Consider the following 27,213-nt stretch of genomic DNA (forward strand, 5'->3'; position numbering starts at 1 on the left):
GGTAAAACTCACTCAGATTTTCCGCCAGTATTTTCTCTATAAAGGATTGCTAGATGAACATCCTAGATTTTTATTAAGATATTTCTCCTGCATAATAATAAACCCTCAGAACTGTTGCACCGGTTTTCCCACATTGGGTTTTTCCGGGGACTATTGTGTCCAAAAATAAGTGTGTCCTATGTATCTTGTTCTTTGCTCTGTTTTTTGTTTCATGAGATCAAATATTTAATTAAGTGTAGGCTGCATAAGTAATTTACTTCAGTATTCAAAAGAATAACTCGATGATTTAAAAATCAAGTAGGTTAAGTAGATTCAGATTTGCTGCAGTAGGAGTTCCTTTGAGTCTAGGAATTTTCACATTGGTGCCTCAAAATTTACAAGGTTGGAGCCTTGGAAGTCTATGTCGGTGCTTGGAAAATACAGGTTGGAGATTGGGAGATTGAAGATTGGTGTCTTCATCTAGGGTTGGAGCCCTATATATATTGTACTTGATTTATTGTAAAGAAGAAATAAATAAAAGCATTTATTCTTATTGTTCATTTTGTGTTCTAAATATAAGTGATCTAACTGGTAAAAGTAACAATTGAAAAGAAATATTGATTCATCCCCCCTCTTAGTATTTCCAACATAGCAAGATCGACCTTGACTCCGAAATATCAGAGTCCATCACAACTAGTCTCTGAAACTCTGCTATATACGCCTCAGCATTGCCTATCAGTCTCGAGTTAGCCAAAGCCCGGAAGTGTAGCTTTGGGTCCTTCCGGTCAAATCTCTTTGATATTTCGGACATAACCAACCTATGGTACCACCATTATTGCGCATCTTCGTCCAAGTGTAGAGTGGAGGACCTAATAACATCGGTCTCTTGCATGGGGTTCAAATGGAGGTGGGTGTCCAACTTTTGTATCCATGCCCTAGCCAAACTCCTGGCTGACCCATCAAAGTTCGGGAGTGTAGTCTTCCCTGCTAACTTTTGCTTATCCTAGTTCTGATTCTGTTGACTGCCTTTGTATGATGTTCTAGCTCTTGATCTGTTCTTTTCCTTGATATGAATAAAATCTCCAAATGATAAAACCCTCTTGATCCTAGGGTCCAACACATCATACTCATTAATCCCATCTTCGAAGGATCTCATCAAATATGCAAAGGTGTCCGGATATCTCTCCCCTTCAGGTTCATCTAAAAAATGAGGCATGGTAGGATAACTAGTCTGGCCATATGTGTGGGTGTGGTTTTGTTGAAATGTGTGTGGCTTTCTTCTCCTGTCCAGGAACCACCTTCTCCATTATTGAGTTGACCCTACTGGTTTTGTATTTGCATTCCCATCATTTGTTTCATCATCTCTAGAACTTGCTGGTTCCACCTCCTCAATTATTGGTTCTACCTCACTGAATCCTCTAGAAACTATCTTTGACTATCTTGTTTAGGCTACGCGTTGCCTTCCTGGTTCTCCATGTGCTCCTTGGCATGTTTAGGCTTTGTTTATGAAAACAGGTCGAGTTCTTCTCCCCTACCTCAACCTCTCCCTTTGCCTCTGCCTTTGCCTCTGTGAAACACTACAACATACCTGGGTGGCATCACCTGCTATTTTTCCCACAACTGGCCATGAACATGCTCTGATACCACTATAATATTCCAACTAGGAAATAACAATGAAAATCAAGAACATGCACTAAGCTATAGCAATAAAATTTTAAAACATGCATGCACAATCAGTAAACAAAATAAACTGGGCAAGAAAGTTGAGCCATTTTATTAATATCACTAGAAACTGGGTACAATAGAGTAAGAACAATGGAACCTGGGCTTGCTTCTGCAAGCAATGCAAAACCTAGGTGAAAATGTGTAGACCCAAGTGTTGGAAATGGCCCAAACTAGTAGCTCGCATTGCCAAGGAAATTTTGCAACTCCCGCTGGAAAGGAACTAGATTTTTTGCCCTCAAAATTGCTCAAAAAATCTTTCAATAATAGCTCCAACCTTCACACACCAAAACCACAAAAGCCCAGAAAAACCTTCGGCTGATTCTAGCTGACCTAGAAATCCCCAAGAAGTGTGAATTGCCTAGGTTGGCTAGCTCCTCGCACTGCAAAAATAACACTGCTGATTGAAGCCCAAATCCTCCAATGCAAAGTCCCTGGGATTACTGCAAAATTCTTCTCTGGAAATGGGTCTTCTTTTTAGGCCCCAACTCTAACAATCTTTGCTTCCTCCAAACCCTGCGTAGTGACTACTCAATGACTTCTGTGCACAATCATAATTAGACAAATTCGGCCCAGAAAACACCCTCAACTCTTGCAAATACACGGGATCTCTAACCAACTGAAGCTGCCCCAAATAGCCTATACGAGCTGCCTTCTGCACCAAAGGGAACATGCAAAACTGGGTAAATCTCCTACAATATGCTCAAGGGAAGCCCTGAATTAGACTCCCAAGTTTCCTCACTAGGGAGACACTCGAAGTTCTCTAAAATGAGGGTGGAATTCCACCTAAAATTCCTGTGCTAAGCAACACTTCTCTTCTTGTGCTCAACAACTCCAAGAGAGTTCGATTTCTGAAATAGAATAGGCAGAGGATACAAATTGAAGGCCTCCTTGTGATATTTATAAGTGTTGATTCTCTCTCCCTTGGTGGGCCCCAATTTCCACTAGCTCACACTTCTTTTTCTCTCTCCTCCCTCCTCTAGTGCGAATTCCTCATGTGGTTCGAACTCTCTCCTTGTGGCCCCCACATTCCACTAGCATAATAATTTTCCCCTTCTTTCTCATGCACATGACCTCCCTAGCCACCAAAAATCGAGTGGGGATCTACTTAACCCACTTATCCATCTCCAAACATCAAAATCTTCTCCTAATGTCAAACTTGCAAAAATGGGAATATGCTTAGCAAAATTATTTAGTGGGGACATCACATTTTCTTCTTGGCAACATAAGCCCCCTTTGATTCACCTTGACTGCATTGCCCTTGTTGGATTTGGCACTAATCTCTACTTCTTTAATTCACCTCTTTTATATCCTAAAATACCAAGAACATTGTTTTACGAAAGCTACTCTAGCTTTACCTTGTACCTCATTGCTTAGCTTTGGTAATTCTATTGGGGATACCCTCCTTGAGTCGGAGAAGAGCTGGCCTAAAGTGAAGGTGATAAGTTACTTAGGTGACAATGATGGCTATCCTAGGAGTTGTCTCTTGGGTTGTGCTTTGTGGATTAGGGCTTTTATCATCAAGTTCAACTTGGGAGGTGACTGGTGCCTTGGAAGACAACTTTATGCATATCTAGAGTGCTATATGTTAATGATGCATTACAAGTGCTTATGCATGTTAGTCAAACTGTAGGGATAAAGCATGCTTAAGAGAAAACCTCCCATGCAGTAGAAATAACATGGTTATTTGACGTTAATTGTTATTCCTTAGGAATCCAAAACAAACATGGTCCTAGCTCACTAATCTAAGACTCCATCAACTTGGCATGTCCCTCCATCGGTCCTACACACATTTAGAAAGTGAAAAATAGTTGTATTTTTAAGTTGTTTACCTTTGAAACTATATATAAGTGTGGTGTAATCTATTAATTATGCCATTCCCATTGGATATGATTATATTGCCATAGGTTGCAATTTATTCTGACTTCATTGTGATTGATAAGTACTATACCTCAATATGATGTAATAAATTAAGAGTTTCACATCAGTGTAAAGGCAGAGGCAGTACAAGCTTATATAACGATTCTAATGCCAAATCTAAGGCTGCTGATGATGTATTTATGAAAACAATTATTTTTTTATATGCATGAGCGATAAATGCAGTCATGCAAAAAATGTTTTATTTTGAAAGATAAAGAAAGCTAAGACACAAAGAAGTACCTGAATAATTACAGATCCTCTCTAAAGCATCTAGCAAGAATTTCAGGTTAGTTTTATCCCATGTAACTGAACCCAGCTAAGAAATTGAGCATTGCTTTTAGGTGCTAAAGAATGACTTTGTTTCTGTTTCACTTTTTTTATTACGTCCCTAATGGCTAGAAACTAGATTTTATTTAATCCTATATTAGTGAACCCAGCAAAGGAATTGAGCATTTTTTTAGGTGCTAGAGAATGACTTTTGCTTTGTTTCTTCTTTGAATCTTTCGATTTCATCCTTCTTGCTAGAGTCTAGATAACGTAAAGACCATAAAAAGAGGGACTCATGCCTGATTTTTATTTTTGGTCAGTTTCTCCATAACCATACAAGTAATTGTTATTTTAAATGTTAATTAGGTCCTGAAGTACAATTGTTTTTTGAATCCCACAGGACAGAAGATGGTCACCATGGATATTAAATTTATCATTTAAAATTTAGATCTGTTGGTTTTGACATATTTGGCTAGGAATGCAAAAGAAAACATAAAAAAAAAAGATTTAACCATTGCTATTGAAGTCTCCATTGCTTAACTCCATAATTGGTAAATGATCAGATGCAGATTTATTTGTATAAAATGTGTGTATGACAGAGAACCTTTGCTAATTAGGTTGTTTAAAAAAATTGTACTTGCTGGTTGCAGAGACTTCTCTCTGAAGCTAAAAGGAAATTGGGAGAGATTATCTCAGCATTCGAATTTTTGGATCTTGCTTCTTTGGACATGGTAAACTGATTTTAATTTAAAATTGTCTTTGTAGTGCTTTATGAAGATCATGGTGTGTACTTACTAGTGATCACAGTTTTATTTTATTTTTTATTAGGCAACTTCTGAAAATACCACCTGAAATTCACATGATACTCCTTTCATGCTATGAATTCATATTTTTGTTTAGATGCATTATTCTAAACACCTGTTATCGCATCTCAAATTTGGAGGAAAATCAGTGGGTTTTGAAATGTACCCTGTTACCCATTATACTAGTGGGGGTACCTAAACATTCATTGCAGCATTTTTGCTTCATTGTAAGCCCAATGTCACAGGTTAAAGCCATGAAACAATCATGTGAGGCCTTGTTTGGTCAGATCCATTGTCGATGCCTATGAGTTTACTTTTGTTCCATTCGTCCTAGATAGAGTTGGAGGATCTTTAATGGGCCTACTTGAAGACTCATGGTTTTAGAAAATCCTTTATTTTGTAGGGGCGATCACTAGTGTAGGGGCTAGTCCATCCCATGTCAGGTGTGTTGTCACTCGAATTGTACAGGCACTGCGACAACGGCTCAAGGCGGGAGCTATCACTCTGATCCCCGCCCACTCCGTTCTATCTGTCTCCCAACAATAGGCTATGGGGGGTAGTCCCTATGGAAGGATATGATGAAAGACAAGTTGGGAACCAACTTGTTCAGGAGACACAATTGAGTGGCCTAGCTACTCGGTTAAATTTAGCAAGACTTAAGGATTTAACTAGATTTAGAAATTAGACCAATGCCTTTTGGAGTCACAATTCTTGCTTATTACAAATCAAAGCCAAGTAACCAGATGGACAACCACTGCTTAAATGATAGACTAACCTATATGAAATGCAAGACCTAAGATCTAATTGTAATGCAAGGATCTTGGTTACTTTTAAGTTATATGCCTAGTTCAAACGGAACCTCCCTCTTAACTATTTTGAGACCAGTCTTTAGAGTGTTGAAGAAAAGTGTAACTAGGTTTGGTATTTGTCAAAGTAATTTTGATCTTTGTACTTGTCAAGAAAAAGAAATATTATTTTTGTAAATTATAAGAATGAGTTTCTTGCTCATTCCATAGGTCTAGGAAAGTCAAAGAGTCAAAGAGCTCTTCTTGAGCATTTATGTAATATATATGGGTCAACCGAATGTCTAAGAACAACCCTCCAAGACCAACACAATCATCTTGAAGACAAGCAAGCAAAACAATGAAAAGCACAGTCACGTCGGCCAACAAATGAATTAAAAGGGAGTCATGTCGGTTCACAAAATAAGACACATCGGTTCACTGGGAAATGTCGGCTTGATATGGAGACACAACACCTATAAATAGGTAGCTAAAGTCTCCGCAAAAGGACAAAGAAACATATCACATTTTCTCTTTGAAGAAGCTCAGATGGGTACAGGTCTGTAACTTCGCATACTTTGAAGGAACACTCTCTCGAATGAGTATAATATAGATACCATCTCGGACTCACCTGTGTTAGTTTTTGGTAGCATTGGAAGTGTTCTAGCCTTGAAAATTGGTGGAGAGGCTAAGACACATGAGTTCTAAAGAACCCAGAAACCGTTTGGTGAAATTCCACCCAGATTGTATTTTATTAAAATAATTAATATTTTTAATGAGGTTCCTAAGCTAAGTTACCAGGATTCGGATACGGATTCGGATCCGGATCCGGATTCGGATACGGATCCGCTAGTTTTTTGAAAAGCCAGGATCCGGATACGGCAAGTACAAACAATATAAAATATTTTATAATTTTTAAAAATTAAATTTATATAAAAATAAAATAAAAACATATATTAATTTTTAAATATATAATTTTTATATAGAGTACCTATAAAATAAATATTAGATATATTAGATAAATAGTATCAGAATTAATATATTATTTATAAATATTAATTAAATTTGTATAAAATAAAAAAATTATAATTTCTGTTTAAAATTTTAAATATAAAACTTCTATATAATATTTTTAAAATAATTATTAATTTCAGATGGAAAAAATAATTATTAATTTAATATATTAAAATTAATGTATCATAATATTGAAACATTAATTACTAGTTATTAATAAGTTACCAGGATCCGGATACAGATCCACCAGGTTTTGGAAAAACCAGGATCCAGATACATTAGGAAACGGCAAGTACAAATAAATATAAACATATTTTTATAATTTTAAAACTTAAAAATATGTATGAATATCTATATCTATATAATATTTATAATACATATAATTGATAATAATTTTTAATGTTTCTCAAATTATATATTCATTTTATTATATAATAATAATATATAAATTATATATATTCATTTTATTATATAATAATAATATATAAATTATATATATACAAGTACTATAGAAAGTTACATTAATATAAAAATATAATGTAAATTACATTTATTTCACAATTTATTTAAAAATTAATTTTAAAATAGTCGTGGCTAGAACATAGTGGCACGGCAAGCTATTTTTAAACTTAGTCGTGGCTAAAACATAGTGTATTGGCAACCACCATGGTTGATTTATGAGAACTGAGGACGCATTGGAGCATGGTGTCAGACAGAGAACACAGTGAATTGATGCATGAGGGCACAGTCCAGCAGGACAGACAGAGCATTCACAGCGCAACACGACGAACAGGCTTGAGGGCACATTCATAGCATAACACGACGGACAGGATCGAGGGCACATTCTAGCGCGAAAGAGAGAGCATTTGATAGCATAACACGACGAGCAGGGTCGAGGGCACATTCTAGCGTGAAAGACAGAGCATTTGAGGAAAACCCGAGGGCACTTTTCATGACATGACCTTCAGACCCATCTAAAAACACGTGAAACAGAAAACTATTAGAACCGTGCATTCCGACCGAATCTAATAAACTTAATCGAAATTATGCGACCTTTCTTAATATGCATAGAATTTTGAATTTTAAGAGTGAATTTCCGCAAAGGGGTTGACTTAGGCCGACGTTAGTTTTTGTTGTACGTAAAAATTTCATGTTTGCACAAGCGGATCCCAGCGGATCCGAATCCGAATCCGTATCAGATCCGGGGATCCGCAGATCCAACACCCGAGCCTGACGGATCCGGTAACGTAGTTCCTAAGTCTAAACTTAGGGAAATTAAAATATTAATGTGTATTAATTAAAATAAGGGTGAGAATGATCTAGAAGGTAGATCAAGTCATGTTTTAATCTTAGCCATTGATTAGAGACTTAATCTCGGTCATTTAAGACTCAACAAGAAAAGTAAAAATTGGAGGCTTGGGGTTCATTTGGAAACACACACACTGAGAGAGAATTGATTTAAAGTTTGATTTTTGGGGCTAGGAAGTTGAGAAATTTGAACTAAGTGATCATTCAGCAACAGAGGGGCAGAGAAAATCTGGGAGAAGGACTTTCTGGAGAATACTGACGGAGAGAGCTTGCAAAGAGGCAGCGTAGTAGTTGGGAGAGCTGATGCTGGGCCAGTCTGGGCCCACGTAGTCTTGATGCAGAGCCAGAAAAGCCTACGTAGAGCAGAAAAGCTGCCTGTCATGCAGAATCCAGAACTGTTGGGAACAACCGGAATTGCCAAGAATTGTAGGAACAGTCGGGATAGCTGACGTAAAGGGAAGAGAAGCTGACACAGGGCTGACGTAGAGCCTACGCAGGGCCAACGCAGAAATAGCCGGTGTTAGCCAGTATTGTGCTGGATCAGCTGGAATTCTGCTAGGTGAAGTGAGGTAAAACTCACTTAGATTTTCCGCCAGTATTTTTCTTTGTAAAGGATTGCTAGATGAGCATCCCAAATTTGTATTTAGATATTTCTCCTGCATAATAATAAACCCTCAGAACTACTGCACCGGTTTTTCCCACATTGGGTTTTTCTGGGGACTATTGTGTCCAAAAATAAGTGTCCTATGTATCTTGTTCTTTGCTCTGCTTTCTGTTTCATGAGATCAAATATTTAATTAGTGTAGGCTATAGAAATAATTTTCTTTAGTATTTAGAAGAATAACTTGATGAATGTAATTTAAAAATCAAGTAGGTGAAGTAGATTCAGATTTGCTGCAGTAGGGGTTCCTTCAGTGTAGGAATTTTCACAACCTCAAATCTCGCAAATAAGTCTCAATCTTCTCCTCATTACAAGCCTCGGTGCATTACTGATCTAGTCCACTCCTCAGTGAAAAGAGATGATAAGAATTTTCGGTGAAATGATAAATGAAGTCAGAAGTATACACCCTCGGCAAGAAGGATCTCTTTCTCAGCTTACATACATCATAGACACAATCACTATCTCGATGATCACAGTCACATAGTCTTGATGTATTCATAAGGAAGAGGATCGATGTGATCTCTGTTGTAATGCAGCAGCCATGAAGCTCATAGCTATGATGAGTCTCTCAGTGGAAGTATAGGAATATTCTCAGTGATGTCGCAGTACTAATGTATATCTCCATGGTGCAGTGAAGATGATGATTTCAGCAGTATGAAGAAGATGATTGGTGGCTTGGTTTTGGAGTGGCTCAGTTAGTCAAGGGTCATGGTCTTGGTGTTCGTCAATTGGAATCTCTATAAGAAGAATTTTATGTGGGTTTTCCTCGCCAAGAGGGAGAGGTTTTGGCCATGGCAGAATGCCAACTTATTTTGTTCTTGTCTCTTTGTTATGGTAGTTATTTAATGACTAAAAGAAGATACACTAATTATTAACAAGCTAAGCATTAATAGTTATCATGTAAAGAAGAATCTCATTAACCCGGTGCCCTAGATTCTTCAACATGGTATCAAAGCTATGGTTGCAGTCTAAGGAAGGGAATAAAAGAGACACTTAAAATATCATTCTCCAACCAACATCAAGAAAAGTCAATATCAATCTCAGTTAAGGTGAAGGAGGACACACTCTGTATCAACATCCATATGCAAATGTTGAAGTTTCTAAGTCTACCAGTTAGAAACCCTCCATGTACTTTTTCTGATTTATTCCTACCTACTTGTTTTGTTACTTAATAAGTTATTTACCATGTAAATACTGAAAATAAAAACTAGTGCATGCTCAACATATTACAGATCAACAACTAAAGGAAACAGAAACAATCACACCAAATGACATCGTTATTTTTGGACCAATGTCCCCGAAAAAACCCAATGTGGAAAAACCGATGCAGCTATCTGAAGGTTTTCTTATTAAGCAATATCAGAGTACAATTTGGGTGCCGAAACTAGCCTACCCAACAGAGAATTTCCTTGGCAGTAATACCTCTTAGTTTGAGACAAATTTCCTGGCTGAAACCACGGATAATCCTTCCGGCAGCTCCTCAACTCCAATCTGCCCAAGAAACCCCAGTGTCTGCCTTTCTGGACTGCACCAGCCCCTCTCTGCCCAGCGTTGGCTTTGCGTCACCCTGGATGGGTATGCGTCAGCCTTAGGAGGCCCTGCGTCAGCCTTTTGGCCCTCTGTGTCAGCAACGCTGACCTCTCTGAGGCTCTGCGCAGCTTCCGGCTACCTCTGCGTGGCCTTGTGTGAGCCCTGACTGCTACTGCGTCACTCTCTCTGGCTCCTGCGTTGCTCTCCTGACACTATCTCTGCCTCTCTGTCTCTCTATACTCAATGCCCCTCAGCTGAAACTCCGATCACTGATTCTATCTCTCTTAACAAACCCCGCTCTAGAGAATAGAATGACTAATCAATTTGGTGTGTTCTCCAAGTAACCCTCAAGCCTCCTCTTATAATTTTCCCGTTGACATCTCAACGACTGATATTAAGTCCCTAATCAATAGCTAAGATTAGATTTGGCTTGATCCATGTCTTTTGGACCACTCTAACACAGATTCATATTAATACACATTAATATTTTATTTTTCCCTAAGTTTAGACTTAGGGACTCCATTAAAAATATTAATTATTTTAATATCTCCTAATCTGTTTAGAATTTGCCCAAACCCTTTCTGTGTATTGGAGATCTTATGTGCCCCAACCTCTCCACCAAATTTCGTGGCTAGAGAACATCTAATGCTACCCCAAATCAACACTCCCTCTTAGCGAGGACTGTGCTCTAGCAATACCCCTCACTGAGTATTACTCTGATCATTCGACATCGGAACCTATGTTGATGCTAGGCCTTCCTGCCCACCATCCTCTGCACTACTGCCTCCTGTACTGCTGACCATGGTTCTGCCACTGCCACTATTGCATCAGTACGACAACTCCCTCTGCATCCGTGCTGCTGTTGGTCCTTCCTCCTAGCATTGCATCTGCACTACAACTCCCTCTGCATCTATGTTGCTGCTGGTCCTTCCTTCCAACACTGCATCTGCACTGCACCTCCTCTCATCATGTTGCATCGTGCTGCCCACTGCTACACTGCAACTCAGTTACTGAGAAGTAAGTAATTGATCTCCCAACTGACCTCCCTGTTGGGCTAGAAACACCCTTTGATGTTGAAGCTCCCTCTGTCGCTGACAAGTGCTCCCTCTCTGACCTCTATGCTGCTGCAACAACTCCCTGCATCTCACACCGTTCCACACCTCTCTGTGCCTTCCTGCACTGGTGCAACACTCCTGTGCGTCTCGCACTGTTGCAGCATGCTAGTCTTTCGCTGTCCTGGGACTCCTGCACTGTAGCTCTCTTTGCTGCTCCATTCGCATCCATCTTTACCCGAACTCAGTTAGTCCTGCTACTCCTCTTTGGGGCTCCTGTAGGAAGGTCTAATCCAAGATGCTGGGTATCTCGAGGATCTTGCCCCTCATCGCCTGTAGTCCATCTGACTACAGCTTGATGTCTACCCACTTCCGGTCAAGTGGCATGTGAGCACTCATGGCACACAGAACAGAAAGGATCTTGGCCTTCCAGATGACAAAGTTGGATGCCTCATCCAACCTGTCTGGATCCCTCACCCCATTCATGGCCATCTCTTTTCTCTTCTTGTTGACTCCTCCGAGTTTGCTTCCCATCTAGAAGTTCTCTATTTGATTCCTGCTGAGTCTACTTCCCGTCTGGAAGTTCTCTGTTCGACACCTGCTGAGTCTACTTCCCTTCTGGAAGTTCTCTGTTCGACTCCTGCTGAGTCTACTTCCCGTCTGGAAGTTCTCTGTTCGACTCCTGCTGAGTCTACTTCCCGTCTGGAAGTTCTCTGTTCGACTCCTGCTGAGTCTACTTCCCGTCTGGAAGTTCTCGGTTCGACTCCTACTGAGTCTCTCCAATTTCGTCTGGAAGTTCTCTTCTTGATTCCCTCCAAGTCCCGATTTCCCACCTAGAAATCCTTCTACCAACGTCAAGTTGCCCCTCTCTGATCGTTTGTGCAACAACAACATTGATCCAGATTCCTTGGCCAGACATCTGCCTCGGCAGCAACTCCCTCTACCTTGGCCTTGCCCTGTTAGGTACTGTTTTGACTACAGTACCTCATTAGCTCCACTCTACAATGTTCCCACAGCCTTCTAAACCCCAACAACCTGAAGGTGAGAGCTCCTAGGCTCTGTGCAATCCCGACACCAACAACCCAACCTCCTCAGCCAACTGCGTCAGCCCTCCTAGCTTCTGCGTGAGGCTCCCTTTGCCTTCCTTGGCCTCTGTGCTGCCTCTTCCTAGCTCACCCTTGATGATGCAGTCACTGTGTCACCCTTCCCCTGTTGCTGCTCTACGAGAAACAACTTCTGTCACCTTGAGACAATTGTTTTCTCCTGCTATTGCTCCGCTCGGCTGATGTCCTCACTCCTCCTGTGATCTGCGATCACGCTCTGATACCATGTTGAAGTTTCTAAGTCTACCAGTTAGAAACCCTCCATGCACTTTATCTGATTTATTCCTACATACTTGTTTTGTTACTTAACAAGTTATTTACCATGTAAATACTGAAAATAAACACCTGTGCATGCTCAACATATTACAAATCAACAACTGAAGGAAACAGAAACAATCACACCAAATGACACCGTTATTTTTGGACCAATATCCACGGAAAAACCCAATGCCGGAAAATCGGTGCAACTATCTGAGGGTTTTCTTATTAAGCAATATCAGAGTAGAATCTGGGTGCCGAAACTGACCTACCCAATAGAGAATTTCCTTGGCAGTAATACCTCTCAGTTTGAGACAAATTTCCTTGCTGAAACCCCGTAAAATCCTTCCGGTAGCTCCTTAGCTCCAATCTGCCCCAAAACCCCAACGTCTTCCTTTCTGGACTGCGTCAGCCCCTCTCTGCCCAACGCTGGCCCTGCGTCATCCCGGATGGGTCTGCGTCAGCCTTCTGGCCCTCTGCGTTAGCAACGCTGGCCTCTCTAAGGCTCTGCGTAGCTCCCGGCTACCTCTGCATGGCCCTGCGTGAGCCCTGGTTGCTATTGCGTCACTCTCTCTGGCTCCTGTATTGCTCTCCCAACACTATCTCTACCTCTTCGTCTCTTTGTACTCAATGCCCTTCAGCTGAAACTCCGATCACTGGTTTTATCTCTCTTAGCAAATCCCGCTCTAGAGAATAGAATGACTGATCACTCTGGTGTGTTCTCCAAGTGACCCTCAAGCCTCCTCTTATACTTTTCATGTTGACATCTCAATGGCTGAGATTAAGTCCCTAATCAATGGCTGAGATTAAGTCCGTAATCAACGGCTGAGATTAAGTCTCTAATCAACGACTAAGATTAGATCTGGCCAACTTATTCTGTTCTTGTCTCTTTGTTATGGTAGTTATTTAATGATTAAAAGAAGGTACACTAATTATTAACAAGCCAAGCATTAATAGTTATCATGTAAAGAAGAATCTCATTAACCCCGTGCCCTAGATTCTTCAACATGGTATCAGAGCTATGGTTGCAGTCTAAGGAAGGGAATAAAAGAGACACTTAAAAGATCAGTCTTCAACCAACAACAACAAGACAAGTCAATATCAATCTCAGTTAAGGTGAAGGAGGACACACTCTGTATCAACATCCGTATGCAAACACTATCTCCGCATTCCTATCTTGGTCTCCTCATGACTATAGTATTCAACGCAGTCACTGTAATACCATTTCAGCATGCTCGAAGGAGAGAAATAGAGTATCTCGGTTTTGGTAATCTCTCAACATAGTCTCGAAATACATGTAATGAAAATTGTAGCACACCTTTGTCAAGGCTTTAGATAGATGTAATAAGAGAACTTTGATGATCGAACAAAGACATACTTTGTCTCATCACAGTCATAATCGAATATAGTCATAACGAATCTCAGTACAATTGTGACATGCATTGTCACGTTTGGATGAAAGCCATGATCTCGAAGTGCATAGATGATCTCAATAAAGAAACAGTGAAGGTCTCAGGAAAAATGTGACAATAAAGGATGCAACAGTGTTGAAGCTCAGGTGGGGAGAAATTACATAGTCTCACATAGATGCAGAGGATCATTGAAGCACTCATGGTGTAGACATAAATTATAATCTCAGTTTTGATGCTAAATTACAAGAGTAAGTCTCGAGGTCCTTACTACCATGATGTCATTCAAACAAAATATTGTTGATTCGAAAAAAGAAGACAGTCTCGGTAATAAGATAGTCTCTCTATACACTGTGAAAATTCTATCACTGCAGCAACTGATTTACTGTTTCTACTTATTCCACAATAAATTATTTATGAAATTACTTCAATAAACATTAAAATAAATATTGCTGTAGATATCACACCGTAATACAGAAACAAACATATGCACAAGAATCAACACATTGACACAGTTATTTTGGACAACAGTCCCTGGAAAAACCCAATGTGGGAAAACCGGTGCAGCAAGGGAGGTTTTTATTATTCAACAATTCTTCAATACAACAGGGTGCCAAACTGGCTTACCCACAGAGAAAAAAAAAAAAAATACTCCAGCACTTCTCCCAATCCTAGCATCATCCCGGCTGACCTCTGTGTGGCTCTCAAACCCTCCGTGTCAGCCCCTGCTTGACTGTGTCAGCCCTGGGCCTCTCTGTGTCACCCACACAAGCCCAGTTAATGACTGCGCAGTCTCATGCTGCCTCTACGTCTGCCTCTCCTGCCTCAGTGCTAATCTCTAGTGGCTGATCCTGTCTCTCTGTTCTGTACTTGCTACCTCCTGATTGCTCACCAGACCATTGGTTCAATTTCTCAGCTAGCCCCGCTCCAGAAATTGAACTAATTGGTCTCCCTCAGTGTGTTCTCCAAGTGACCCTCAAGCCTCCTCTTATACTTTTCTCGTTGACAAATCAACGGTTGAGATTAAGTCCCTAATCAACGGCTAAGATTAGATCTGGCTTGATCCATGACTTTTGGACCATTCTAACATAGTTTTATATTAATTCACATTAATATTTTATTTTCCCTAAGTTTAGACTTAGGGACTTAATTAAAAATATTAATTATTTTAATATCTCCCAAACTGTTTAGAATTTGCCCAAACCATTTCTGGGTATTGGAGATCTCATGTGCTTTAGCCTCTCCATTAATTTTCGTGGCTAGAGCACATCCGATGCTACCCAAATAAACACTCCCTCTTAGCGAGGACTGTGCTCAAGTAATACTCCTCACTGAGTATCACCCTGATCATTTAGCATCGGTCCCTGTGTTGATGCTAAGCCTCCCTGCCCAACATCCTCTGCATTGTTGCATCCTGTACTGCTGCCCATGGCTTTGCCACTGCCACTGCTGCATCTGTATGACAACTCCCTCTGCATCTGTGTTGCTGTTGGTCCTTTCTCCCAACACTGCATCCGCACTGCAACTCCCTCTGCATCCATGCTACAATCACTCCCATTTCTGCTTCTGAAATTGGTTTTTCACCATCCCCATCTTTTCCCTGAAGTAGTCAAACTTTGTCCTTCCAAGGGCCTTGGTGAGGATGTTTGTGACCTGTTCTCTTGTAGGAGTGTAGCTCAACTATACAACTCCTCGTTGGACACAGTATCTGACAAAGTGACACCGGATATCAATATGCTTCGACCTATCATGAAATACTAGGTTCTCAGAGAGATTGATGCAACTCTGATTGTCGCACATGATCCTGGTCGCCTCCATATTCTTTTTGAATAGGTTCACCAGCAGTTGTCTAAGCCATATGGCCTCACACGAAGCTATGCTTGCTGCCATATATTCTGCCTCAGATGAGCTCAGAGCCACAGATTTCTGTTTCCTACTACACTAAGAGGTCATTCCTGATCCAATGTTGAAATAGTACCCAGAGTTAACTTTTTCGATCCACTGAACTTCCTGCCCAATTTGTGTCAGTAAATCCACTCAAACTGATATCCTTACCTTTAGTGTACAAGAGCCCATAATCGACTGTTCCTTGTAAATACTTGAGAACGTGTTTGGCTACTGCCCAGCGTGTCCTCTTTGGTTCCACCATGAACTGACTGAGGGTGTTTACAGCGTAGCAAATGTCTAGCCTGGTATTGACCAGATACATCAGGGACCCTATGAGCTGCCTGCATAGGGTGGGATCGACATCCTTGTCTTCTGATGCATCAATCTTCTTCCAATTGGTGATCATTGGCGTAGCCATAGGTCTATAGTCCTCCATCCCGAATCTTTTTAGGATTTCTGTAGCATACCTCCCTTGCCCAAGGAAGATTTCTCCCATCTGCTGCCAAACTTCCAACCCTAGGAAGTAGTGCATTCGTCCCAAATCCTTCATATCGAATTCTGTGGCCAAATTCTTCTTGCAGTCCCCAATGAGTCTGGATGATCCTGTTAGAAAGAGATCATCCACATACAATACTAAGATTAGTGGCTCGTTCTCTACAACCAGATAGTAGAGATTCGGATCTGCATCACTCTTGACAAATCCCATCTTCTGACAGTAGCCGTCTATTCGACCATACCATGCTCTCGGTGCCTGTTTCAGCCCATACAACGATTTTTTCAATCTGCATACATGAGACTTCTTCTCATGAGTTTCAAAACCCTCTGGTTGTTCAATGTATACCTCCTCTTCTATTACCCCGTTTAGTAATGTCGTTTTGACATCTATCTGATGGATCCCCCATCCCATCTGGGCTGCAAGAGATATCACGGTCCTAATAGATGTATACTTGGCTACCGGTGTGAAGGTCTCCTCATAGTCAATCCCTTCCTTTTGAGCATACACCTTAGCCACAAACCTAGCCTTGTATTTCTCAACACTGCTGTTTGCAGCGTATTTGATCTTGTAGATCCATCTTGAACCTACCACTAATCTGTCTTGAGGCCTTGGCGCCACCTCCCAGACATCGTTTACCATTATGGAGTTGTATTCCTGTACCATCGCATGTAGCCAAACCTGATGTTGAGCTGCCTCCTTGAAATTGGTTAGCTCTCCATCCTGAGCTACTAATGCCTGATATCTATCTGGCTGTTTTCGCTCCCTCTTATCGTTCCTGGCGCACCGATGAAGTCCTCTGAATCTCGCAGAATTTGACGAAGTTCCCTACTAGTTCTTCCTTTGCAAGCAGGTACTTCTGTCTGCTCTTCCTCATCCTGAGAATCTTCCTATTCTGAGGAAGAATTCTTTACTTCTGTTGGTTGAAGAGGCTTAACCAACGACTCCTCTTTCGACTACTCCTCGGAAGGCATCTCGCGAGATCTTCTGAAAGCCTTGTCCTCCATGAACTTTACATCTCTTTTACTACTACCTTCCTGCTCCTTAGAAGATAGGTTCTGTATGCCTTAGCGTTCTCGTTATATCCCACCAGATATCCCTTTTCCGCAGTCTGATCCAGCTTCTTCCTCTTTTCTTTGGGTATGCGACAATATGCTAAACTCCCAAATATCCGGAAATGACTGACTTCAGGTGTCTTCCCTGTGAAGACTTTCTTTAGAGTAATCTTGCCCAATGCCCGATGAGGAGTCCTGTTCTGAACATAGAATGCTGTGTTGCATGCTTCCGCCCACAGGAATTTTGGCATATCCTGATCATACATCATGGCCCTAGCTGCTTCTACAATAGTCCTGTTCTTTCTTTCTGCTACCCCATTTTGCTCCGGATTGTAGGGAATTGTCCACTCTCTTTTGATGCCCTCCTTAGTGCAAAAATTAGTGAGGTCCTTATCGACATATTCTCCACCATTATCTAAGCGCAAAACTTTTATTTTCTTACCAATTAGATTCTCCACTAGAGCCTTGAACTCCTTGAATCGACAGAAAACCTCATCCTTGGTTTTTAGAAAATAAATCCAAGTTTTCCTTGAGTGGTCATCAATGAAGGTAAGGAAATACTCGGCACCACTGAGAGCTTTGACGGACATAGGTCCGTAGATATCTGATTGTATCAATCCTAGTACACTCTTGGCCTTGTGTTTGCTCCTAGGATATGCTGCCTTCGCATACTTTTCTAGAGCACATCCCCTGCATACATCATCTCGTTCCGTACTCAGACCCGGAACTCCTGTCACAGTGCTCCTGAGAATTCTCAGAGTTCCATGGTGCAAGTGACCCATTCTTCTGTGCCATAGTTCGTTCAAGTCATTGTCTCCATGACTGCCTATTAGTGCCATTGGTGATTCTAGTTGTAATCTATACAACCGATTACTTTTGATCCTGATCTGCACTTTCTTTTTCCAGCTCGGGTGTTTGACATATACCTTCTCCTTGATGAAGTAGATGTCATAGCCCTTGCCTTGTAGTTTTGACATGGAAAGTAAGTTCATCCCCAATCCTGGTACATGCAACACATTTGTAGCACAAAACCATTCTCCCGATTTTGTCTAAAAGACTATGGTACCCTTCCCTACTGGAGTACACTTTGCCTTGTTCCCCATGGTGATTTGAAAGTTCATCTTCTCTTCTCGATATTCTGAGAAACACTCCCTGATTCCTGTCATATGCCACGAGGTTCCACTGTCTATATACCATACATGCCACTTCTTCTTCTAGCCTGGAAGCGAACATAGAGAAATCGAAATCTCTTTCTCTTGTGAAATCTTCTGATAATCGGTGTGAGTCCCTTGACATGGATGCCTTTGCATCGTGGTCTCGACCCATAACAGATTTTCCCTTCCTGTCTTTGATTACTCGCTCTGATACCATGTGAAAATTCTATCACTGCAGCAACTGATTTACTTTTCCTACTTATTCCACAATAAGTTATTTATGAAATTACTTCAATAAACATTAAAATAAATACTGCTGCAAATATCACACCGTAATATAGAAACAAACATATGCACAAGAATCAACACATTGACACAGTTATTTTGGACAACAGTCCCCGGAAAAACCCAATGTGGGAAAACCGGTGCAGTAAGGGAGGTTTTTATTATTCAGCAATTCTTCAGTACAACAGGGTGCCAAACTGGCTTACCCACAAAAAAAATAAAATATAAAAATCTCTAACACTTCTCTCAATCCCAGCGTCAGCGCGACTGACCTCTGCGTGGCTCTCAGACACTCTGAGTCAGCCCTGGGCCTCTCTGCGTCATCCATGCAGGCCCAGTTAATGACTGCGCAGTCTCCTGCTGCCTCTACATCTGCCTATCCTACCTCAGCGCTGATCTCGTCTCTCTGTTCCGTACTCGCTGCCTCCTAACTGCTCACCAGACCACTGGTTCAATTTCTTAGCTAACCCCACTCCATAAATTGAACTGATTGGTCTCCCTCAGTGTATTCTCCAAGTGACTCTCAAGCCTCCTCTTATACTTTTCTCGTTGACAAATCAATGGCCGAGATTAAGTCCCTAATCAACGGCTAAGATTAGATCTGACTTGATCCATGACTTTTGAATCATTCTAACACAGTTTTATATTAATTCACATTAATATTTTATTTTCCCTAAGTTTAGATTTAGGGACTTCATTAAAATATTAATTATTTTAATATCTCCCAAATTGTTTAGAATTTGCCCAAACCATTTCTGGGTATTGAAGATCTCATGTGCTTTAGCCTCTCCACCAATTTTCGTGGCTAGAGCACATTCGATGCTACCCGAAATCAACATACACAATCCAGTTACCATCTCTGTCTATGTTATTCGGTGGCAAGTTTGGGCTCACATCACAGTACCTCTCTACATACATCACATGTATAGTGTTCATAAGTACAATGTCACAGTGATATACTTTTCACAATTTCGAATCTTGTTTATGAACATGATCTCAATGGCATGGCGCTTGGATCAGAGTATGAGTCTATCTATATCATAGTTTGGATGATGCTCGATATAGGAGTCTGTTGATACACTCCTGATAAAGTTCACTTGTGGAATTGCAATATCTCTAGCATGACAATAATGTGTTCAAATGTAGGAGTCCAAAGTACCTTGAAGATGAATTAGGAGTCAAGATGATCTAAAGATCATAAAAGTAGTTTTGGTGATGACAAGATCACAAATGTCATAATGCTAGAAGGTCTCCAAAGAAGTTTTGTTAAAAGGATATGGTTCATGATGGGCAGCTCAAGCAAAGGAAGCATCAAGGTAAAGATCTCCTTTTCACATACCAAGTAAGTATCTCTCATGTTTAATCAATTTTTGGTTTAATGACTTTGGTTTGCAAGGTAATGGAAATGCTAGAGGATAATCATAATCCTCATAAAAATGTCCTTGCATGAAATAAGGACGATAGTTATGGTCCTCATAAGATGAATGAAGTCGTTGCATGAGGTCTCCTTTGAATTCATAAGGTAGACATTAGGGAAGCTAGAAAAGGAATTACAAACAATATGATTCTTAAAAGAACATTGATAGAAGGAAAAGAAAATTCATGTCACTAGATAAGATGGAAGAAGCTGAATGCAACCCATGGTAAGAGGTGTGAAAATTTCTGAATGTAACAAACCAGAAATCCTACTGCAGTAAACTGATTTGCATTACCTACTGGTGTTTTTCATTTAAAAAGTTATTTTCAGAAATATTCGAAATATTAATGCAAATACACTGCAACCTACACCAATATACAAATCAAGTATTGAAAAATAAATGAGACAAACACACAAAGGACACCCTTATTTTTGGAATAAACATCCCCGGAAAAACCCAAAGCGGGAAAACTAGTACAACAGATTTGAGGGTTTTCTATTATTAAGCAGTAGTTCTGAATACCAATGTTGGTTTCCCTCCCGGCAAACTAGTGACAGAGAAATACAATGGCAAAAAAACCTGAGTGAGTTTTACCTCACTTCACCTGGGAGATTCTGGCTGATTCGGCAACAAAACTGGCTATCCCCGGCTACAACTGCGTTGCCCCTTTGCTGTAACTACGTGGGCCTGCGTGGAGCTCTCTAAGGCTCTGCGTCAGCTCTTCTGCCCACTGCGTCAACTTTCCCGGTTGTTCCGGCAGTTCTCGACAGTTCCGAATCTTTGCGTGGAAGGCAACTTTCTCCCTCTGCGTTGGCCCTTTTGGCTCTGCGTCAAGGCTACATGGGCCCAGACTGGCCCAATGTCAGCTCTCGTGGCTACTGTGTTGCCTCCAAAAGCTTCTCTCCGCCTCTCTATTAGTATTCCCGAGCTATCCCTACCCCTCAGTTGCAAGGTTTCCAATCGATTTTCCTCCCGAGAATTTCTCACCTTAGAAAATCGATTTCCTCAATCTCTCTGTGTGTGTTCTCTAACTGACCCCAAGCCTTCCTCTATACTTTTCCTTTTGAGAAATCAATGGTCATGATCTAATCTCTAATCAACGGCTAAGATTAAATTAGACTTGATCCTCGTCTCTTAGAAGCTTCTCACCCATATTTTCATTAATACCCATTAATTTCTTCATTCTCCTAAGTTTAGACTTCAGAACCCTATTAAATATATTAATTATTTTAATAAAATACAATCCGGGTGGAATTTCACCAAACAATTTATGGGTCTTGGAGATCTCATGCGTTCTATCCCTTCCACAAAATTTCGGAGCTAGAGCACATTCGATGCTACCCAAAAATCAACACTCCCTCTTAGCGAGGAATGTGCTCTAGCAATACTTCCCAATAGAAGTATCACACTGATCCATGACATTGATCCTCTGCACTGCTGATGCTCGGTTTGCTGCCCCTCATCCACTGCGCTGTTACAATATGTACTGCTGCCCATGACACTGCCACTGTCACTGCTGCATGTGTACTGCAACTCCCTCTCAAAATGCTGTATCATGCTGCCCATAGCATTGCCATTGCTATTTGCTGTACTGCAACTCAGTTGCTGAGAAGTAAGCAACTGAAAAGTCACCCAAAAGATGACATGTTTCTCAGTCTGGATGTCCCTGGACGTTGAAGCTACTTCTGCTGCTAATCTGTGCCGACCCTCTGATGCCAATGCGCTGCTGTTGTATTTGTTCTGTGCTTTCTGCACTGTTGCAACACTCCACTGCGTTGCTTCAGACTTTGATCACTCTAGCTTTGTCACTGTTGCTCCATCATCCCTCGCATCCACTAACTCTCGTCATTCTGCTACTGTCATTAAGGGCTTGTTGACCACTACGTGTCAACTTCCCATAGCAGTACACCCCCTTTTTTCGCAAAAGGGATAGCACTTAATCGACATGCCCGTGCCATTCGACAGTCATCATCGACATGATCATATTATGTTGTAAACCCAGTCTGCATGTGTGAATTGTAAATAATCTTAGCAGAGTTGAGTCATGTATGTAAATTGCCTAGGTGGACCTAATTTTCTAGTGATAATCTATGTTCCGGAAGGTTTTTTGTCTCACCGATCCATGATCGGCAAAGTTTTCCTTCAACTTGACCCCAAAGCCAGAATGAATTTTGTCATTAGAATCTTAGAAGAATCCTAGTGCATTGATTTGCTAGATTATATTTGGTCGCAGAACTGGGTGGTCTATGAGGGTCTATGTCAAATGGGTTTTCCCCCTTGAGATGTAAAATTGTAAAAGTCATGATGTAAAGTGTCTTGAGGGTTAAAAAATGTTTTAATCCCCTCATAAGTCCTAAGTCCTAGTTCCTAGGTGATTTTTCCAAAGGCTAAGTTCGAGGATCCATTAAAAAAATTAAAAAAATAATAATTAAAAATAAATAAATAATAATAATAAAATATAAAAAAATAAAAAATAAATAAAGAAATAATAATAATTAAAAAATATAAAAAATAAAAAATAAAAAAAAAGAATAAAAACTTAAAAAAAAAATAATAATAATAGGTCAATTTTTTGAGTAAATAAATGCAGAATTTCAATTTTTTAATGCATTAAAAGTTCGACGGCTGAGATTAAAAGATGTTTTGATCCTCATCAACGGTCGAGATCATTTTGACATGGATCACTCAAACTAGCCGTTGGGAATTTTTCCTTTAAATAGGGTGCTAGGGGTCATTTGAGATCATTTGATTTGTGAGTCTTGTGCTGAAGAAAGCTCTATTGTAAACTTTTTCTGGTGCTAATAAAGAAAGACTTTGGGGTTGAAATCTTGCTGGTGTTACTCTCCTGAAGTGCTGTGAGCTGTTTTATTTTCTTCATATTTTTATCTTTCAGCCATTAGTAATAGCTTGATGTAGAGTATTGTTGAACACAGGTATCTTGTTCACTTACTAGGGTTTGAATGGTAATAAGATTTCTGAAATAATGGCAGGTATCTCCATTGCATTTGGAATCTAGTATTGTTTTTTCCCTCTTTGTTGATGGTTGAAGTGAGTTGTGCAGGAAACACTTATTGAGAAGATCAGTGGGCGTTTGGGGAAGTTCTCAGCCGAACCAACCAATTCCCGCAAGCATTCTCTTGCAGAGCCCAGCCAGTTTCGATCCTGGGTTTATCATTTAAGTTTATTTTATGAATTCATGAGAGTTTTTCTAAAGTATCTCGTAGTAAATCTGAAATTTTGAGAATATTACTGTTGATTATTGATAAATCTGACTGTTTAAGAGTCAAAAAGTTGTAAATGCTGTAATTGTTTAGCTGATGTAGGGCTTTAGTTTAATTTTCTGCACATATTATTTTTGGGTGTTTGTCTTTCCATTATAGGTTGCAGGGTTTTCTGAAGATTTCCGAGGGTTTATCCAAACTGTTTTGCTGTCCAAAGGTTTCAATTTCAGTTGTTTTCAGATCTGGAGGGTTTCGATTGTATTGCAGGAAGAAAGTTCTCGAAAAAAAATTTTGTGACCTGGGTAAAGCCCTTGCCGCTTTGCTAGCTGCCTGTACGCTGCCATAGCTGCAAAAAATAAATCGCTGCACTCACATCCCTCTGCCGTAGTGTCATCTTTTCTCTCTGCATTTTCACTCCAGCACTCAACGTATCAATCCCTGTAATCATTTTTCATTACCCCCGTTGCTCAGCCTTCATCTTAGCTCCTCCCGTGGTTTTTCCCTTGCTCAATCGTTGGTTTCTGCAACACGTTTCTCCATCAACACCCTCACGCAGCTCTCTTCTCCCTCCTTGCTGCTGCAGCTTCATCGCATCCCCCTCTGCCTGCGTCAAGCTCCTTCATCTCTCCACGCTGCCATATCTGCATATTCCAGGCACCTGCAAACAACAAGCAAGCGTTGGGTTTCTTATTGTGTTGATGCAGCAAGCAAAAAACTCAAGACGCTGCCATTTCTGCGTTGATTCCACGCTCAGCTCGTTGGGTTCTCAGCTGCAAACAAAAACCCAAAACACTGCCTCTTCTATGCTCAGCATTCAGTATTCTTCAAGCTTTTATGTGTTTCACTTCTTGTCCGGGTGGCGACTTCACTTCATATATTATCTACAAGAGTGTATACTAGATGACATCCAAGCAGTCTGTGCAATCCTGCTCCTGATCCTGAAAGGGCCCTTAGGGTATGATTACACAAACTCTCTTCTCGAACACTTCTTGTTAACCTCGGACAAGAAGCCCTCTCTGATATCCATTTACTTTTTACTAGTCTAGTTGAGCACGACATCATGGACATATTTGCCCCGTGTAACTTTGCTAACATTCAGAGTTATCCCAATGATATTCCAAAACATGGAATGGATAAATTGCCTATCTTTCAGGGGGATAATGCAATCAGTGCTAATTCACATCTAAAAGCTTTTAGTTCATGGCTGGGGAAGTACGCAAGGGACGCTGATTTTAATCATGAAGATGTTAAAATGACCCTTTTTGTTCTGACGTTGGAGGGTGATGCTTTAGATTGGTTTACGGAAAAGCCTCAAAATTCATTTGATTCCTTACAATCGATTGTTAGTGCCTTTAAGGAAAAGTATGGAGATAAGAGAGAAGGAAGACACCTTGTGAAAGCCATCAGCATAATCAAAAAGAGAGAAAATGAAACCGCTGAAGAATTTAATAAAAGGTTTAATGATATTATTAAAGAATTACCTCAAGACTATAAACCTACCGACAAATCTCTTCAAGATTTTTACATTGATGCCTTTAGTCCTGAGCCATCTTATGAATTGAGGCGTGCTAGACTTAATGATTATAGGGAGTGCCAAGTTTTAGCTATCGAGCTTGAAAAGGACAAGGCGGCATCTGGGAAGTCTGAGATCCCAGGTTTTGATAGGGCTGCTACGAAACTAAAAGAACCTAAAGGAAAAGCAGTTCAAGAGCCTGAAAGCAAACTTGTTCTCAAATTGCTCCAAAAGAATTAAACCATGGAAATTAATCATAATAAGGAGATAGCTACTTTGCAGAATAGGTTGATCCAAATGGAAAGAGCGCAAACGCAAAATTTCCAACCTCGAAATAACAATAATAGAAATAACAATTGGCAAAAGAAGGGTTAATCTAGTGAGCAGAGACCTCCTAATCCATTAACTAATTTGGTTGATAATGCTCCTCCTTGCTGTCGGGTTTGTGATGCTCTTCACGAAGAAGCCACTTGCCCTATCGTTAGAAGAATCTTGGATAATGGAATGTTTGGGACAAATGATCAAATAAATGTGGTAGGTAGCAAGTTTCCTTTGTCTATGGATGATTGGATAGAGGTCAAGGAAAATAGTCGTGACGTTATGAATCCTTCATCAGCTTTTAGTATAAATAACCTTGAAAATGAAGATGACATTTTGGCTAGGTTATATGGTGAAAAACCCTCTCTCGAGAAAATCATGGAAATTGCTAGAGATAAAGGTTTGACCTATCAGAGAAAGGATAAAGATCAGAGCGGGAATCAAATTCCTCCTCGAACTTTTAACCCTGGTTTAAACTCTGGATTAGATGTCGATTTGGGAAGTTGGTTTAACAATGCAAAAATCTAGGTTCCTATCTCCGAGATTGCTAAAATCCCTTCCCAAAGAGACAAGTTACTAAAAGCTATTCAAGGTCCTCAAGTAAATACTTCTCAACAGAAGACTCGGGAAGTTGACTATCGTGATGCTCCCATATATTTGCAAAGCTTAGATGCAGATAACAAAGATCACCAGCCTTTCTTTATCACCTTGTTAGTTAATGGATATAAATTGAATAATTGCATGTTGGATTCTGGTGCTTCAACTTGTGTAATGACTAAAAGGGTCATGGAACAACTTAACTTAAGAGTTTCTAGACCCTACTATAACATATGTGCCATGGATTCTAAGAAAATTGAAGTTCATGGTTTGATCAAAGATTCGCAAGTTCATCTATCAGTTTACCCAGACATCATGATTGTTATGGATATTGTTGTTGTGGATGTCCCTGATGCCTGGGGTATGCTTTTATCCGAAAAGTGGTCCTCTGATCTAGGAGGAAGTATTCAAATGAATTGGTCATATGCTATGATTCCTTCTCCTAGGGGTGATGGTTTTGTAAGATTAAATAGAGAGCTCGAAAGAAAATTTCATGTCGAAGATCCTAAGAGACCTCACAACGAGATAATCAAAGAGCAATCTGACATTGGGAACTATGCCATCATGTCTAATTTCATAATTCCTCCCGATGATAAGATTAAGGATCTCAATGATAGAGTTTGGTACATGTACTTCGATGGTGAATCGTCTAAGCATGGTAAAGGTGCTGGAGTAGTGCTTAAATCTCCCCTTGATCACATTTTCAAGTTTGCCTATCGATTAGAATTTGAAGCAACCAACAATGTCGCTGAATATGAGGCTATATTGTTGGGTCTTGAATTGGCAAAATCTTTGAAGATTAAGTTGCTTAGCATTAAGGGGGATTCTGATTTAATTATCATGCAGCTTAAAAATAAATTCACATGTAAAAATCAAAGATTAAGAAATTATCAAAACGCTGTGTGGGATACTATGGAGCAGTTTGATGCCCTTGACCTCAAAGCTATCCCAAGAGAGCAAAATAGTTTGGCAGATGAACTTGTCGTAGCTGCTACTACTTTCCAGTTATCTGATGAGCTAATTAAGGATAAGATCAAAATGGAAGTAATATTTAGACCATCTGTTCCAGATAACTTAGAGCATTGGCAAGTCTTTAATGATGAAAAGCAAGTCATTCGTTTTCTTAATAGTTTGGATGAGTTTGAAGATTTCCGGATAGATTCTCAGGAGGATGGATCTTTAAATCATGAGCATATCATAAATCCTACTCCTAGGAATGTGGTTGCTTTAGAGCAACATTTTGATCGGCATGATGCCACGAAGTTGAGAGAAGAAAATAAAATGGACCCAGGTGAATATCTCAAGATAAACATTGGTACTTCTGAAAACCCAAAGATTGTTAAAATTGGTAGAGGTACTAGTGTGGAGGAAAGAAAAAAGTTAACTAATTTACTTCGCGAATATCGAGATGTTTTAGCTTTTTCTTATGATGAATTAAAGGGCTATAGGGAAGATGTCATGGAA

At 40.2% G+C, this 27,213-nt stretch overlaps 1 protein-coding gene across 3 annotated transcripts in view; it reads left to right on the forward strand.

Annotated features, from left to right (window-relative positions):
• The window catches only part of LOC149188087 (D-2-hydroxyglutarate dehydrogenase, mitochondrial-like), a 544,264-nt gene that overhangs the window by 307,707 nt on the left and 209,344 nt on the right, over nucleotides 1–27,213 (forward strand). For 2 of the 3 annotated variants that reach the window (XM_089411563.1, XM_089411562.1), the window contains one exon: nucleotides 4,539–4,619. The exons of the other annotated variant lie outside the window; for it this stretch is intronic. In XM_089411563.1, coding sequence (XP_089267689.1) covers nucleotides 4,539–4,619 — 81 coding nt within the window. The remainder of the gene's footprint in view (nucleotides 1–4,538; nucleotides 4,620–27,213) is intronic. 3 annotated transcript variants of the gene reach the window in all.

The sequence above is a fragment of the Pinus tabuliformis genome, chromosome 3_1 (assembly GCF_031772625.1).
Source record: "Pinus tabuliformis cultivar Carrire ecotype Pingquan chromosome 3_1, CPIR1, whole genome shotgun sequence".
In the NCBI taxonomy this organism is placed as follows: Eukaryota; Viridiplantae; Streptophyta; class Pinopsida; order Pinales; family Pinaceae; genus Pinus; species Pinus tabuliformis.